Source organism: Montipora capricornis, chromosome 6 (assembly GCF_036669925.1).
Source record: "Montipora capricornis isolate CH-2021 chromosome 6, ASM3666992v2, whole genome shotgun sequence".
NCBI lineage: Eukaryota > Metazoa > Cnidaria > Anthozoa > Scleractinia > Acroporidae > Montipora > Montipora capricornis.
The window spans coordinates 27,377,187-27,394,643 of record NC_090888.1 but is presented as its reverse complement, the minus strand read 5'-3'; the positions used below and the strand labels follow the sequence as shown (position 1 = coordinate 27,394,643).

Here is a 17,457-nt window from a genome sequence, read left to right as displayed (position 1 = left end):
AGGAAGATTTCCGCGGCCATTACAGCGATGTTTCCCAAAAAAATCGCATCGCTCTGCTTTCAAACGGCCTGGAACTAGCCCTCGAAGAAAATCAAAATGCCATGCTCTCCGATCGGTCGAAATGCGTAACAAGATTCACCCGTGCCAGCATCAAACTGTCCTGCTGATTGCCTCTTTCTGATTGGACGCCGTTATTTTTTAATCCGATACATTTATTATAAACGTTTACACAAACAGATTGTGTGAGCTCTCTGTGGTAAGACTTGCATGTTGAGTGATGAATGAGCAGTAGTGCTTCCGAGAGTAATGCCGCAAAGCGCAACTCGAATGTTGCATAGTGAAACTCGAATTTCGAAATGTGAAACTCGAATGTTGAATAGCTTACACCAACGATGACATGTGAAACAAACACAAAATGCGAGAGTTGAAATTTGGCGTGGATATAACCCCATAGAAAACCACCTATACTGCAAAGCACTTTCTCTACGACGTGTCAAAAGCATAGGCAGAGCATCAACGTTACACAAAGCTCATTCAATAAAAGACTGGTTGAATCAGATCATAGTTAATATATGGAGATGGTTATGAAACTTGACATGTTACGTTGTTTTTTGTTTTTGCTCGCTGTTTTGGCCCTGACCATGCTCAAACCACACCCTATTTCTAAAAGACGAAGAAAAACTTTCGATTAATTTATTCACAACTAAACAACTAAGTTGCGAATTGAACTGAGGACAAAGGATTGTGCATGGTCACCTTAAAGTAAAGTGCGACAGTAGTACCGTTCTCGCTTTTGAAGTTTTCGGGTTTCATAACCAGTCCATGGACTATGATCAAATGTAGCTTGTAACCGTTTTAAATCTAAGGTTCAACAAAGATTCAACATTTTCTTTGTTCCCTAGGGCATTTTAAATGTAGTAGGTTAGTTCCTACACTTTTCAAGAAAGAAAAATACTACATAACTATTCCTATATTAAGGCAATTTTGAAGAGGCTTCTATCAATATTTTATGTTTGCTGATAATAAAAAAATACTTTATAGTGGTTTTCAATTGAGTGTCGAAAGTAATTAGATAATTACTTCGGCTTTGCATCACTTCACTCAGTGATTGGCTCAAAGTTCTCGCGACACTTTTTCAACCAATCAGAAGTGAAACCAAAACCAATCATGGCTCGCGTGTGCACATTTTCCCGCGCTTTGTGTCGGCTACGGTAATTACTTCGAGTTTTGATTGGCCAAAGTAATTACTTTAGTTTTGGTTTTAGGACACTCATTTGAAAATCACTATTTGCACTTTATATGCACGAATTGTACATTTCTTAATAAAAAAGTAGCGACCTATCTGGTTCTGGCCCAAGAACCAGGCATATTATGGACCTCTATACTTGATGCGCATAATCAACACGAAAATCTCGTAGTATCCCAATCAAAATCGAGGCACTTACATGCACTACTTCCTGAACTCTCAAGACGCATAATTCGTTTAGAAGGATTAACTATACGTTTGTCAATTTGTTTGTCAAGTGTAAAGATCCGACGAACTGTACGAGACGCGTTTTCCGTCTGGGACGAACTTGGGCGATGATTTTCAGTGCATCTATATAGTTCGCCTAGTACCCAGACAAGCCCACGATCATTAAAATTTAGGAAGAACTAATCGTAAAAGTTCGTCTTGGATGACGCAAAAAATGTCTTTGTACCCGAGACGGATAATGCGTCCGCAGTATCAAACGGCAATTGATAGTTCCGAAGTAAAGTATCATAATAGCAGTATTCAATAAAGTCAGATTCTTCTTCAAACTCTTACAAAATTAAACGAGCTATTTCGCTACGTTGAAAAATGGGACGCTTCAAGCGTCGTACTTCAAGTTACACAAAAAATAAATAAAGAAATGATAATAATAATAATAATAATAATAATAATAATAATAATAATAATAATAATAATAATAATAATAATAATAATAATAATAATAATAATAATAATAATAATAAACATTGGCTTGCACCTGACGTCCTTGGCGGCCCACTACCTGACAGTTTCAAGCTTTGCAAATATTTCAGTATTTGCTCAAGTAATGGTGAATATGCACCCTCCAACTGCGCACATCTATGTAAAGACCTGTACAAAAACCTTTGCCATCGTTTCACGCAGAGTATATCTTTTACTTTGGATAGCGACTTATCCACTGCATAAAGTTATCTGGTCTTTGAACAACTGTCCATTTGCTATTTGGCCCTATTATTATCTACTATCATGCAAAAACGCGAGCGACATTTTGCTTTTGTTTTCTACACCAACAGGGCCATGTAATCACGTGAGTGCAAACCAAGAATAATTGGAATGGAGGTTCTGATCTGTTCTGCCCAAGAGCAGGCATTGCGGACAAATCACATTTCTCAATGCCGGAATTCGAAGTTGCATTGGCATGTACAAAGGCCAAGCTTATGGCTTAGATAAAGGATTAAAGACTTTCCATGAAAAAAGCAGCAGAACTTTGGTCCACACCACAAATAACTATTTTTTTTGCTTACCTTTAGATCAACAAAAAAGATAGCCGCTTCTTATAAATTTTTTGTTGCTCTTTTTGTTATCAATTCGCTACAGAGCGATTTGACAACGAGAAATATCACCTAAGAATCTGTAAATAACCGAGCACCCTATCTTGCCACAGGTACATAATAGGGTATACAATAAGTCGACGCTTCTTAACTTAGCATCTTTGAATGGGCGTATTTTTAAATCTAGGAAGCTGTATCTTTGCTTAATGTCTTCTTCACCTCCTTTAAGCTCTTGCGAATCTTGTTCTTGTGACCGATGAGTTTGATTCCCATGTCATTGAGGTCCAGTTCGTCTTCTGTAGCAACTTGGCTAAGACTTGTAAAGCCTGCTTTGCTAAACATGGCGCTGTATTGTCCCATCTTAATGCTCTCCAGCCAATCGTGAATTGGGGTGACACCGCTGTAATCAAGCTTCGGGGACCTGGAATAAACCCAACTATTAAAGAAAGATTGCAACTGAAATTGACCAGCCAAAACCAGTTATGACAATAGGACATTTCCGAGTTGCTGTTTGTCTCGGTTTTAAAGTGAGTCTTGGTGCTTAACTACTGAAAGGGAAATGAGTTTGATTTGCATAAGAATACGCTTACTCATTTTCATTTGAATGGTGATGCATCGAAACTCGCTTTGAATCTGAGGCACGCAGCAACTCGGAAATGGGATATTAAAGGCGAATATGTAACAAAGAGTGAATGCTTGGTTAAAAGTAGGATTTCAGGCGAACCTAGTGTAACTCTTGTGGGGCAGCCATTAAAGCAATGAATGATATGCCTAAAAACTTGTTCAAGAATGGTTAACTTGAGGGTGACACCAGGAACCAGGAGCCAACCACTAAAGATGGTTATCTTTAAAAAAAATAATGGGTCTAAACGCCAGCAATGGCAATGATTTAATGATCGGTTTTATCATAGAGAGAGTTTCAATCGGAGTGTCGTGAAACCAAAACCAAAGTAATTTACTTTGGCCAATCAAAAAGGGCGGAGAAAATCCGGTAAACCAATCAAACTCGAAGTAATTACACGTAGCCGACACAAAGCGCGGGAAAATGTGCACGCGCGAGCCACGATTGGCTTTGGTTTCACTTCTGATTGGTTGAAAAGTGGCGCGAGAACTTTGAACCAATCACTGAGTGAAGTAATCATAAACCAAAGCAATTCGCTAATTACTCCGACACTCAATTGAAAACCGCTCTGAGGGAGGTTAAATACTTGATCAGGAATAGTAATTTCATAAAAAAACGCGAACCAAATAGTCATCCAAATTGAGCCTTAAAAGAGAGCATTTGTTTATTTCTAAAGCGCATCAACGGTAGGAAACACTAAAATACACAGCAAAGTAAATCTACTCGCATCAGCCACGGAAATTCTTTGAAGTGATCGAGTTGCCGTCCCCCTTACATAGTCTGAGTTTTTCAGTGACATGCTAGAAAAGATGCAAAAGTCTTTTCCCTTGCCGCGGCTCCAAACAATAGGCTATTGTGCATAGGTGTGATATAGAATTTGATTCTTGACACGTTGCAATCCGCGTGCATCTAATTAGGAGCATTTCTGGACATATATGATGATGATTTAGGAATGCTTGGAGACAATCATATCGGGAATACTGGCACTGAGATACTGCTAGAACTGTAATCGTTGATATGCAGCATTCTCGCAGCTGTAGTAGAAGAGATGGAAATTGTTAAACACCTGAATGAAGAGATGGATTAAATTATTTTGATCATTACTTGGGCGAGTCAGGAAAAGGTTAAAGTGCCTTTAACTGCAGTCGAGCCCATAACTTTCCAATTATACTGAAATGGTCTCTCAACCACTGCGCTATAGGAGACTCGTGGGTCTTTTCAGCGAATGAAAAGCCGCTTTATCTACGTCAACTTACTTGGGTTCTGCGGAGGACAGATCATTGAGCTTGTCAGGGGAGCGAATCAGTACATCCAGTCTTTTCACTATGTCGGTAAATTTGGGTCTCTTGTTGCGTTCAGCGTGCCAACAGTTAAGCATGATCTGATGAATGGTTTTAGGACATCCCTAAAATACATAATTGTGTTCAAAATTTACGAACAGTCTACTAATTAAAAAGACAAATGGGTCCGTTTACAGGGATCCAAACCCAAAATTTTACGGTAAGGAATAGCAAACGTACCAATGGAGGCGGAAGTCGATATCCTCCCCTGACTCGGTCGATAACCTTTAAAGAAAATGAAATAGTAAACGGATGGTATAGCTGATGTGATACAAAAATACAACTTTCTTGACACATGGCTGGGTTTTTTGGGCTTCTCCTTGGAAAACACTGAACCTGCCAGCTGAAATCTGAAATGTAAGTCACCATCTTTCTACCCTGCAAGCAGAGTCTCTTTCGATCTTCCTAGATAAGTCGGGAAGAGGAAAGTAGACTCTGCTCGCCACCTGCACATTTCGTATTGAGCAACAACTCTGGCAAACATACGACAATCAAGGAATCATTTCATTGGAAACTCAAGATAGTCCATACTGTTAAAATGCCATTTAATTTTTTTTTTACTGAAAATTTTATAGGTTTCTGTCAGACTAATTTCTGTAACAGACACATAGGAAAAATTCATGGGAATTCTAACAGTTAAAATTGCCACGCTGTTGTAAATTTCAAAATATTGATGACACGTGGCGATTGACCATGCGCAAAAATAATTAAAAAAAACAGGTTCGAAACTGGACTGACTCATCGAATTCTTTGGATCAACGGCAAATCAAAGAATGGCGGCGAGTAGAGTCTACTTTCCTCTTCTCGACTTATCTAGGAAGATCGAAAGAGACTCTGCTCGCAGGGTACCTTATTTCCTTCTCAAGGACGAAATCTAAAGTTGTTTGTACATATGAGAACCGGTTGCTGAGCAAGGATCAACACGTAAAACTTTACTGTGTTCGCCACAGGTTACCTCATAATTGTTCCAATCCCAGTAAGGCCTTTCAGAAAATGACATAATCTCCCACAGCACCACTCCATAGCTCCATACATCACTAGCAGTTGTAAACTTGCGGTAATCGATTGCCTCTAATGCCGTCCATCTGACGGGAATTTTACCTCCCTGAGGAACATCAACAACGAAAAAGAGAGGTACCATCAGAGTCTCATGGTTGAACACGAGCAACCATGAATCCGTGGAGGCCAATTCCTGATTGAGCTTCTCCATTTCTTTACCTTAAAGGGAACCTCCACTTCAACAAAAAAGTAACTTTAAAGCACTGGAAATAACTGTTACAGTCAAGTCAATCTCAAATATTTTCAAAGAAAGCGTTTGTATCCGGAAGAAATAAGTTTTAGAATCGCCTAATGTTGTTTTCAAATTTCGTGGCGCCGCCATCTTGAATATAGGGAACTTACGAAACGAGGACGACGACGGCTACGAGGACTTCATTTAAAAATACAAATCCGCGTTATTCATATCACTACGAATCTATTTCATGTAGTTCCGCGTTAAAAATGTGTAGTAACTGTCGAGGAATTAAACTGGTATGAGTGAGTTGGAAGCGTAGAGAGAAAACTGAAAATTCATCGTCATGTGTTAACGTCCTCCACAGAACCTTGAATTTGGTCATTTCACGTCGTCATTTAGGAGATGACGGCAAAGAAATGTACCACAATGTAAAACGCACGTGCAGAGCATGCAGAGCAATTGTTTTTGCTCACTAAACCTATTGTTTTGTAACGTCGTCGTTGCCGTCGGCGTCGTCGTTTCGTAAGCTCCCTTATATGTGACGTGTGACGGTTGCAGTATTGTTATTAGACAAAAGCTCTTTGTGTCAGAACAATAGGGCAACCGTAACACGTCACGTCAAGATGGCGGCGCCCAAGAAATTTGAAAGTGAAAATAAGCCATTCTAAAATTCCCTTTTCCTAATATAAACACTTTTTTAAAAATAAATTTCGAGCAAATATGTTTGTAAACAGAATTTCCTTCGTTTTAAACTTATTCTGTGGTAAGAGAGGAGGTTCCCTTTAAAAGTTTTCACTATTAATATTTATGTAGCCATTACATTCTCAATTATACATTTACCAATAACATTTTATTAGTCTTGGCTATGTCGTAGGTGAGCTTTTAAAGTAATTCGAGAGCTTCCACCACCTTATTTGCATTTTAGGGTACTAATAAATCGTCGTTGTTGGTTTCTATGAATTAGCTTCCTTCGTGCCCTTGTTCCAATTCGACTGTGAGAATACTTAAGTCACCTTATGCCCTACATGGGCGAAATCAATGCTTAGAAACTAAGCAAAGATCTTTTACTTCCTACCCCTCCTACTCATTGCACAGATGTTTTTTTCCGTCACGACTCAAAAGGATTGGCTCCAAGGCAAAACTTGGGGGGGGGGAATATAAAAAAAAGACACAGAAACGAATGAAATTGAATGCGAGTGATAAGACTGAGGAAAACGGGGCAAAGAGGAGAACATACAAGCTTTTTAATTCTCACACAATTTCCGACGCTCCTTACTGCCTAGACGCCTGGAACTCGCCACCGTTTCATTTCAAATAGCTCCAGTGCGAGAAAACAGAGATGCCCTGCCGTCTGCAGTAATAAGTTAACATGATCTGATGAATGTATATGAACATCAATTGATCAAAGTAATGCTATCTGCCAAAGGGCTCCAATGAGAAGTGTTTAAACTTTATGGTCGCACCAACAGCACGAGAGTTGTGGAGGTGATTTCAATTATTAGAGGGACTTAGCATCGCGTTTATATGAGACTAAAGTTTGCAAAAATGGAAGACATTTGTTTGAAATAAGCTCATTTCCTGTGTGTTAGTTATTAGTAGCAAGAAACGACTCAAAAATGAGAGAAAAGTTAAAAGAAGATAATTGTCATGAATTTATAACAAGCAGTAGCTTATTGTTTCCCGTTTGCTTGACTCAAGAGAACACGAAACTCCAATTAGTCAGCTGGAGTGCAAGAAATTCATGACGTCAATTCATAACCTACCTTGGTTTCATAAGCGGAGTCTTCCAACTCTCTGGACAGACCAAAATCTGCTACTTTGCACACCAAACTTTCAGAGACCAAAACATTGCGGGCAGCAAGATCCTGTCAAATGGTGCAAAACAACAAAAGAAAAACATCAGGCCTTGGTTGTTCAAAGATGGGACAGTGCTATTCGCTGCTCCGACGGATAAAAGATATGAAAATTTAGTTACAGTTCACTTCGCATTCAAGTTGACGATCAGACAATGTTTGATGATTATCTGATTTGAAGAAATCTGAATGTAGCTTAGAAAGTTACCATTCGAAGACCCTAAGACCTGAGAACAAGGGTCTTCGAATTGCAACTTTTTAAGCTATATTCAAATTACTTGAAACCAGAGTAGCACCAAACTACGCATGATAGGCCATTTCCGAGTTCATGTCTGCCTCCTCTTCAAAGATAGTTTAACTGCTACGCTTCCTTATGAAGATTAGGTTTCATTCCGATGGTAAATTAGAACTAATTACCATCACAAAAATTTCGCACTTGGCTCGCACTGAAGAGGATGCAGACATGAATTAGGAAATGATCAATTGGGTTAATTTTTTAATATGGATTTCGCCAGTGAACAGAGTGTTCCACCCTTTGAAAAACTGAAGGAGTCAACCGGGTTTAAGTACCAGCTCCCAAATCTTTCTTACAGGGGTGCTTAATTAACCTTAGGGCGCGTTCGAATGAACCTATCCTGGAATAAGAATCCGTGGAGTTATGATTTAAAACGGTATATCTGGCATTTTGAAGCAACAAGGATAATAAAGACATGTTTAAAATAGCATTTTAGCAGGTGCTTGACGATTTTAATGTGAACCTCCGTAAAAACGAACGATTTCTAACTCATATTCATTGTATTTCTATTCTGGAATACGGTCAACTGAACGCACCCTCAACAACCCGTTTGATGAAACCTAATGGACAATACTTTGGTGACGGTGGCAGGACACCTACGAATGCCCTATATTCTACTACGTTCTAGCTGCTAAGGCCCTTGTAAAAAGTTAGTTTTCAAAACTAGGAGAGTGCATGGTTAAACTATGACGTCACATTTCCATGACAACCAATTTCAACACAAACAATACGGCGTCGCTTTGCAGAGCTTTTCCTTCTTCACTGGTGGGCAGAAATCAACCGGCAGAGAACAAAGCTCATCTTAAGACCTATCTTTTTTGACATGCATATACTTCACAGAGACTTTATTAGCATTTTTTTTCCTTTTTAAATCATGCTTTTGTTAAATATTTATCAATTAGTTTTTACCATATTTTGTATATTTTAAATTTATTAGGCCTTGCCATATTTTTATTTGGATGTTTATTTATTATTTCTCGTATTTATAATTTAGGAATGTGCATCTGATCATAGTCATGTAAAGATGCGCACTAGAAATAAACAAATTATTATTATCATTATTTATCATTATCATTATCCTTGTCCTTGTCCTTATCCTTATCGTTATCGTTATCATCATTATCATTATTTGTTTGTCTTCCTTGTGTCCCACGGGAAGAAGTCCGGGAAAGTACATGAAGAAAAACATCTACAAAGTTACGGTATGTCTCCGGTACTGTACTAACAGAAGAAAGGTAGACGCAGTGGCGAGGGCAATTGCCTTCAGCCATTATTCCTCGGGTTCGATTCCCGGACTTTAACACCTAATGTGGGTTCATTGGTCCTGTACCCTGGGGTCGAGAGTTTTTGCTTAGTCGGCATGAGTTTGAGGAATGACATGCACAGGAAGAATTGCGGAATGGAATGTATGCAAAAGAAATACGGCTAACCCGCAAAGTTTAAGCCTAAGCACGATTTTGAGGGAAGAGAACAAGCAGTAACGACAACTACTGGTTATTTCCAGTATATTATATGGATTACATTTTGTACAACGGTGTCCTTTTATTTTCTTTACGTTTTTTTGTTTTTGGGTTAAAGAAAACAGATACCTTGACACCCTCATGAAAGCCAGCACGTGCATTTAACATTTTAAGATATTCATCTCCAAGGGGATATGAACTGGTAATTGACCTGCTCCAAGATGGCTTGATACTGAGCTAAGTATGTGGTCCAATCAGGCTGTCACCGGTTTTTCAGGCCTTTTGCACCTGCTTTAGTTGCTTTCTAGAGTGCGATGAAATTTTTAACTTTAGAGTGCCCTACACATTTTTTTTTTAATCCGAAAAAGGCAAATTTCCGCACCATAACACAAGTAAACGATGGTAACTCGTTGGGATTTCGTTTGTAAAAGGCCAGCAGTTTGCAACGTCACCTCCGAATGTGCCCAAACTTGACACTAGCTACTGTAGAACGTGGGAAAACGACAGAATTTTTTTTGCAATGATCAAGACTGTTGCCTAACAGGAGCCCGGTAGCCTGGGGCTCCCAAAGAATAGCTCTGGGCTCCTTAATTTTTCACAGCAACACCTTTCACTTCATATGTTGGGCTCCTAAGTTCTCAGCGTTGAAGTCTGAGGGCCCCTTAAAATTTTCTTAGGCAGCAGCCTTGCAATGGGTGAATAGATTTACCTCAACAAAGAAAAATTCTTGAGGCTAGGGGCACTTCATGTGCACACCAAATATATGACAAGCGAGTCATCGTCGAAACACGTATGATTTCTTTAGAGAAAAAAGAAGATGGGGGAGGGGGTGGGGCTGGGGTGACCAATGCCAGGGGTGCTTACTCTGTGAACAAAATTCATTTCAGCCAGGTACTTCATTCCCGACGCCACTCCACGAGCCATTCCCAACAGCTGTTGAACTGTTAACTTCCCATCCATTTTCTATTCAAATAAAAGAATCATGGACAAAATTAATGACCACATTGAACTAAAAGCAAGGCAAATCATCAAAATTTCGTCCACGTGATGGCAGAGCGCAAACATACCATAGTGAGTGAAAACATCGGAACTAGCACAATTGAAACGACCCTAGGATGAGCTATTTATTTTCTCGTAAGCCCTGTGTCAATCACCAGCAACATCATTTTCATTCATTGAATTACTACACTGTAGAAGCATCCTTAGAACTGACTGAATTGGCAACGTTACATAAGCGTTGTTAAAATATATGAAATTACATTTATTTCGTAGCACACATTCTCGTATTAGACCTTTGCACTTTACCGTTACACGACATCAGGTTAAATAATGTATCAATTTAGGGTCGGATTGTTGCCAAATATCTTTAACACTTTCGTAAGTTCTTTTCATGTTTTTATGTCCAAAACCAACTTGTTTTTCAACACAGTAATCCCAGCGATTAAAAATTCCATAAGTGTTGCAACCTTTAAAAACAAGTTGAAAAATGATGGCGCTATCTTGCCCGCTCGGGATTTCTCGCTTGGTCCCGCAAGATCAAAGACAATTTTTTGGTGTTTTATCCCATAGAATAAATCCTTCATTATTGACCAGGCTTGTTCTGTGAACATGACTGGCTTTTGGCCTCGTTCTTTTTTTTTTCGCGTCTTTATGGACCGAGACGAACGCGCAAAAAAAGAACTTGGCAAATATCCAGCCATCCTGACCTCACGCTTGGTCAATAACCCATATATATAGAACAGTGCTCAATAAATAGAAGTAGAGCGAAGTATATACTGTGGAATCAAGAAAAACAAGTAAGCTACAAGTTCGACTATTGGGTCATAGTCGGAGTTTTTTAGCCAATCAAAAAGCTAGAAATGAAATAGTCGGAGCTGAAAATTTACTAAATATATATCTCTCTTGTTGGATGGTTTAACATATAATACACACGGAACATTGCGAGTTGTGTAGTATTTTCTCGAGCTCCGCAGGGGCAAGGAAAAACACGAGCAATGAGCAAAATGTCCGCGAGTATTATATTTTAAACCGTCGAATAAGAGACTCATCATTCCACTACAAAAATACTGTTGTATTTTGCTTGAATTTAATTTGGTAAGTGTTAAAAAAAAAACATCATCTGTCCTTCAGGGCGCGTGAGAACGATGTAAACAGCACAAAAAGCCAGCCAAATGTCCTTTATTTGATTGGATAAACGTAATGACGAGTGATAAGCGATGACCAGCAAGTCCCAAATTACATGCACGCGGATTTCGATAAGCGTCAGGAAGTGTCCCCTTGCTCTTATCCCCAACTTTAACATCACTTATGTCACGGAATACGGACAAAAAATGTCACAAAGTGTCCCCCAAATGCTGCTCTGTAAGTGAAGATTAATTGCTGAATTAACCCACAGCTTAAAATATCGCTAACGTTTACCCTTACCTTATTGTTGAAAATTGGTAGCAATTGCTTAGACTTAAAGGGACACTTTGGGCCAGTTATTTAAACAAAGTCCAACTTAGGCTGCGGCTTAAGACAATCAGTGAACCTCCAAATCCGTTTATAAGCCGTATACTTTAAGTAGATAAATTGCTGTCTAGTCTGGAATGCAAACCTTCTTGTTACCAACAGCAGCAGACAATATTTAGATATGATTGTTGGCAATATTGAAAATGGCTTAGAACGCGCTTTTGTTAAACATTGTCTAAACTATGTTTTAATAATCGACCCTTTGTGTCGGATATCAAAATTGGGCGTGCATCTAATTAGGAAGTGGTTCTAAACCGGTCAAACTGAGACACTACGTATGGGTTATTGACCAATTGTGAGGTCAAGATGGCTGGATATTGACCAAGTCAGCCATCTTGACCGAACAAGCTTTGGTCAATAAAGGATTTATTGCTGGGGAGTTCAGCCTTGAGAAGGCTGAACTCCCCAGCATTGAGTCCATCCTGCTCAAACAGCAGCTGCGCTGGGCAGGGCACGTCGCAAGAATGGAAGACTCCCGCATGCCAAAAGCTGTCTTATTCGGGGAACTCAAGGCTAGGAAGCGAAACCGTGGTGCTCCGAAAAAGCGGTAAAAAGACCAGCTAAAAACTCTCCCTGGCAAAAATTCCACCCAGTTCCTGGCAGGATGATGCCTCCGATCGACAAACGTGGCGGTCAACAGTCCAGAAGGCAAGCCAAGGTTTGAAATCCAGAGGAGCGGCGCAGCGAGGGAAAAAAGACAACGCCAGAAAGACCGGGCGCTGTCTCAAAATCCGGCCTCACCACCTGCAGCCTTTATCTGCCCGCATAGGCCTCTACAGTCACCAGCGGGCGTGCAAGCCATCAGCCCTTCCCTGATCTTCGTATGCGAAGAACCAGCCATCATCATCATCATATGGGATAAAACACTTTAAAATGATCTTTGATCTTGTTGGATCAAGCAAGAAATCCCGAGCGGGCAAGATAATTCCATCTTGCTCGCTCACGGAGTTAGTCAAACATGTATAATAAAGTCTATTAACGTCGGATATTTTGCGCGTTCTCTTGAACAAATATGGTTAAACGGCGTCATAGCGGAATTATAATTAACAATTATTCTTTGAAATCGAGGTAAATATTCTGCCACTATTCAACGAGATTGAAAAGAATAATTGTTTTAGTATATACTCACGAGGTGATCTCGACAACATTTGAAAAAGAAAACCATCCAAAGTCGATTTAACTGACATCTCAATTCATGTGTGTAAAACGGGCAAACGGCGGAAAGCATACCCGAAAGTGTTTAGAGAAGCTTCAAACATGGCAAATCTAACTTGAATAACCTTCGTTAAAATCCTCGTCCCAAACAAGCAAAATGATCAATTAACACCGTTTAAATCAGCAGTCTGTATCGAAAGTCTGCTTGTTAAAACATTTTGAGCGTTCGATCAAAGTTTTAGCAGTTCATTTGAAAAGGAAATTGAAAATACAGTTGGTGAAGGAGCCACCAGAAAATGGCGGCTGTAATTGAGGTGAGCGTTGCTTTGTTGTTATATGACCAGTCTTGTTCCCTTGCAGCCGTGTAAAACTTTCTTAAACATTTTTTTTAAATTCCTCCATTTCAGTAACAAATTCGTTTTGCTGTGCAAACCAGTCCTGCAAAATAGAATTACTTCGAGTGAAACAAATTGTGGGCATGAAGATTGTTTAGTTTTTAGCAACAATTATTTGGAAAAACGAAGTCAAATACTGGTTGGCAAAAGTAGCACAGGATCATCTTGTATTCTCAGTATTTCCGATTCAGAAATGCTGGCGAAACGCGAGTGTACACCGGCCATTTTGTTTTGTTGGATCACGCATTATTCCCTCCTGAGGGAGTGGCAATTACTCCGAGAGAGCGAACCAATCAGATTCCTTGAAACACCAAGATCACTGAATAAAACGAAAGAAAGCGTCACGCTTTTCGCTACTCGAGGACTATTTCTAATAGTCCTCTAGTAGCGTAGCCAATCAAAATGCAACATTTGCATTAGTCCCCTAGTTGGGTGATACTAATAGCCCATATACCATGATGACTAAGCCAGTAAAAAGCCTTGAATTGCATTATCCAATGATCCAGTTTTTAATAATACTGGATATACATGTAATACGAACTTGCAGCTGATCAGCTCCCAGCTGACTTGATAGCTCACAATTCTCGTCACCAGGGCTTCGGATCCACCCAAGGCTCTGGGAAATTCAATGTAGGAGAACATGCGCCGTAGGTTCTTATAGCCAAAAATTCGCTATTTGAACCTTAAGTGCGCCTGTTCACTCCTCGTGCTAACATGAATGCTCCAATTAGAGACGCTTTTGATTGTTCTTCACGAAAACCAGTGAAAAGACACTTTGTTTCAGGGTTCCCCAGAGTTCTTTTCTTCCTCAGTCAAGAGAAGAGCTCTGGGGTCGAGATTGGATAGAGGAAGTGTAATGCATTCGAACACCGGGGCATGGGTTCCAATCCTCTTCAAGCCACGATTTTTCATGTTTTTTTTTTTTTTTTTTTTTGCTACTGGTTAGGTTGCTTAATTAACTATGTTGATTTCTGTTACGTTTAATTTGCATCATAACTCGTTATCTGGCTTTCTCTTCATTAGGCCCTTTTGAGATGTTTCCTCAAAACTTGCTTTTGAAATCTCTCTGCAGCAAAACTGCAATGCGTAATATATTCAGGCTTTTTTTTAGCATGCCCGCTTGAATAAATATAAATTCGTCATTACCTTGAGGAAGTTATCGAGGGACCCATTTGACATAAACTCTATTACAATCATCAACGGCGGAGCTGCAAAGAGAGAGAACACCAAAATGATTGTTTTTCTTTTTTTTCCCCATAGAAGATCTCCTCCATTCGACTAGAATTTAAAGTTTCAGTAAAAAATCTCGATAATTTCAAATGGCGAATGTCCAGTTGTCCGCTCGCAGCCAATCAAATATTACCCCAAAACGTAAACAGCAACTGCACGCGAGGAGAAATGAACCAATGGAACGGGATTTTCTGGATGTGCCGGAATTCTGGAACTTCAGCACTACATCGCGAGGTGGACCCAAATTCCCGATTTTTTGTTTTTCCACGGGATTCTTCCTTTCCTTTGATTCTTCACCTTGGTTCAAGACACTTTTTTGTCGAATTGAAAGCGTTCACAGCGACTTGCAGAGAAATCTGTTGCATCCATAGAAGCCTCAATTTCACGCGTAAGCACGATATCCTGGTATACGTTTCTCAAGACAGATTGGCATTTTAAGCACTTTTCAATTGGGTGCTGAAAGACTTTATGAAAAGTTACTCATTTTAATTCTTTCGCCGTTTTCCTCAAATGAAAGACAAACTTGAAACCACTCAATATTTGCATGCGCACGCATTTCCTGCCCTTTGAACAAGTTGTCCGTAAAGGCTTCACAAACTGAATACTTCACCGCGATATTTACACTTGTTGCGATTAACCAGAGTAGTTTAGATTTTATTCTTCCTCCGACCAGATGGCTTAGTTGGATTTCAGAAGAGCCCGTGGGTAGCGTCTCTATGCACTATATTCTTGAGTTAACCTTCGCGCGTATCTTTCCATTTTTTTGAACAACCCTTCAGCAGGAGACCCACACTTACCTCAATTACTGCGCCTTTCAATAACATGCGGACTCTTTAATTCAAAGGTCAACCGACAAATGCGTTTTTCGCTACCGTCAATCTAATTTTCGGCGGCTCCTCCGAACATCCGACTACTGTCGATCGCGCAGTAATCAAATCACATCGTTGAGCCCAGTTCAGTCAACATAGTCGTAAGCTGGGAGGAGCCCCCGAACATTTGATTGACGGTAGCGAAAAGCGCATTTGTCGGTTGACCTTTGAATTTAAGAATCCGCATGTTAATGAAAGACGCAGTAACACAACTTGCATACATTGTTTTTGCTATTTTTGTCTTCGTGGGCCGAAGAATTGGTGGAATTCTAAAAATAGACGGATACGCGCAAAGGTTAACTCAAAGGGCTTGTATGGAAGAACCAAGCTCCCACTCATGGGTTCCTAGTTCTCATAATTTTTGTCATATTTGATTTGCATTTTGCATGGTTGTTATGTTTGTGACTGTTGTGCAGTAGACTGCCGTGCTTGAGCTTAAGTGGCTGGCCGTACAAAGGTAAAAACAACGAAGCGCATTTGAGGAACAAGGGTGGCGCAGTCGGTTAGTGCGTGGCCTTGGTGCAAGAGGTCCTGAGTTCGATCCCCGGATCTCACATCCTTGTTTTGACTTCTTTCCGTTCTGTGTAGCTTACGTAGCTTTAAATACCCGTAAAACGGAGCACTGATGGAGAGAGGGGAGTAAAATGAGCGCACCGTCGACCTGAGGTTTGTCAGTTGAATTCCTGTTACGAGTTACAAACGTTAAATATGGTTGCATTACTTTACTTTGCATGTACCGGTATGTATGCTTTTTCATCTGACGTCTGAAATCTTGCATGCACGTTATGAGTCGCGTAAACATGAACGCAGCAAAGCTCGTGCTAACTACAAAAAAGGAGACTGCGTGTATGCGTCGTTCTAGAAATCCGTGCCGTAAAAGAGTTCAGAAACGCAAGTATGTATGCTTTTGTATGAGACCAAGTAAGTTGGAAGGTATCTCACGTTATAAGTCAAGGAAACGTTGCCAGTGACTGGACACAAAGACAAAGAATATCTGACTGGACTGAAAACCTCTTCACAAGCTCAATCTCTACTATAACTCACATGAAGTCACCACGCCCTCCAGGAATATCACATTTGGGTCGCAAAACTGACCCATAATGGAAGCCTCTGACATGAAGTCTTTCCGATTTATTGCTGACGCACCAGCCTATGTGTTGGTAAAGAAAACAGCATCATATAGTGCAAAAAACCGTAATAAAAGGAGTCACTTCTTTTTAGGGATTATGAAAATCTCAGAAAAAAGAATGAATTTGCAGGAACTTCAATTGAATAAAGTCATGCTTTTCGAATTCTACGGAAATTTTGAAAAGCCTTGTTGCACTTTCCATGACCTCCAGAAATTTGACTTGCAGATTTCAAAGCATAGTTAACTGTGGTTAAAGGGATCTTCACTATTACAAAAAGATAACATTAAAACTGAGAATAAACTGTCCACGATTTCTTTTACTTGCTTAGTTGTTTTCTTCTTCCTTTTTTTGAAACCTGTTGTATCATTATAAATAAAAGAGAATCGCTGACTTTCGAATTCCCTTTCAATTTTTTGGCCGTTATCTTGAATAAGTGTGACACGTTAAGGTCACATGGTTATTAGGGACTTTTAGATCGCACGACAAGGACAACTACAAGTACAAGTTTTCTATTCTGAGCATGCACACTGCCTCCAAACCTTAAGCGCATGCTCAGTACAGAAATCTCCTACTCGGTCCTCGTACTCCCATCTGAAGGTTCCTATTCCTACTAGTAATAATTTTCACTACATCGGGTCCTGTCTTCGATAGCATGAAAGACAGTTGAGATACGTTTAGATCATATGCTGAACATGGCGCTCCTGTTTCCGATTTGTGCCCGGACAAAATTAATTTTTGAGCCAGGCAACTCGATTTGCATCTGCTGCAATATTTGATTTTTAGATGACTAACCCAAACAGC

At 39.8% G+C, this 17,457-nt stretch overlaps 1 protein-coding gene across 1 annotated transcript in view; it reads right to left on the bottom strand.

The window, feature by feature from the left end:
* Positions 1 to 17,457, bottom strand: part of LOC138051886 (ephrin type-A receptor 4-like) — a 172,213-nt gene that overhangs the window by 1,003 nt on the left and 153,753 nt on the right. The window contains exons 11-18 of the mRNA XM_068898180.1: positions 16,571 to 16,676; positions 14,574 to 14,635; positions 10,231 to 10,329; positions 7,522 to 7,623; positions 5,480 to 5,629; positions 4,705 to 4,749; positions 4,441 to 4,589; positions 1 to 2,983 (exon numbers count right to left, since the gene is read on the bottom strand). The exon at positions 1 to 2,983 is cut by the window's left edge and continues 1,003 nt beyond it. Of these exons, the coding sequence (XP_068754281.1) occupies positions 2,746 to 2,983; positions 4,441 to 4,589; positions 4,705 to 4,749; positions 5,480 to 5,629; positions 7,522 to 7,623; positions 10,231 to 10,329; positions 14,574 to 14,635; positions 16,571 to 16,676 (951 nt within the window). The 3' untranslated portion in view covers positions 1 to 2,745. The remainder of the gene's footprint in view (positions 2,984 to 4,440; positions 4,590 to 4,704; positions 4,750 to 5,479; positions 5,630 to 7,521; positions 7,624 to 10,230; positions 10,330 to 14,573; positions 14,636 to 16,570; positions 16,677 to 17,457) is intronic.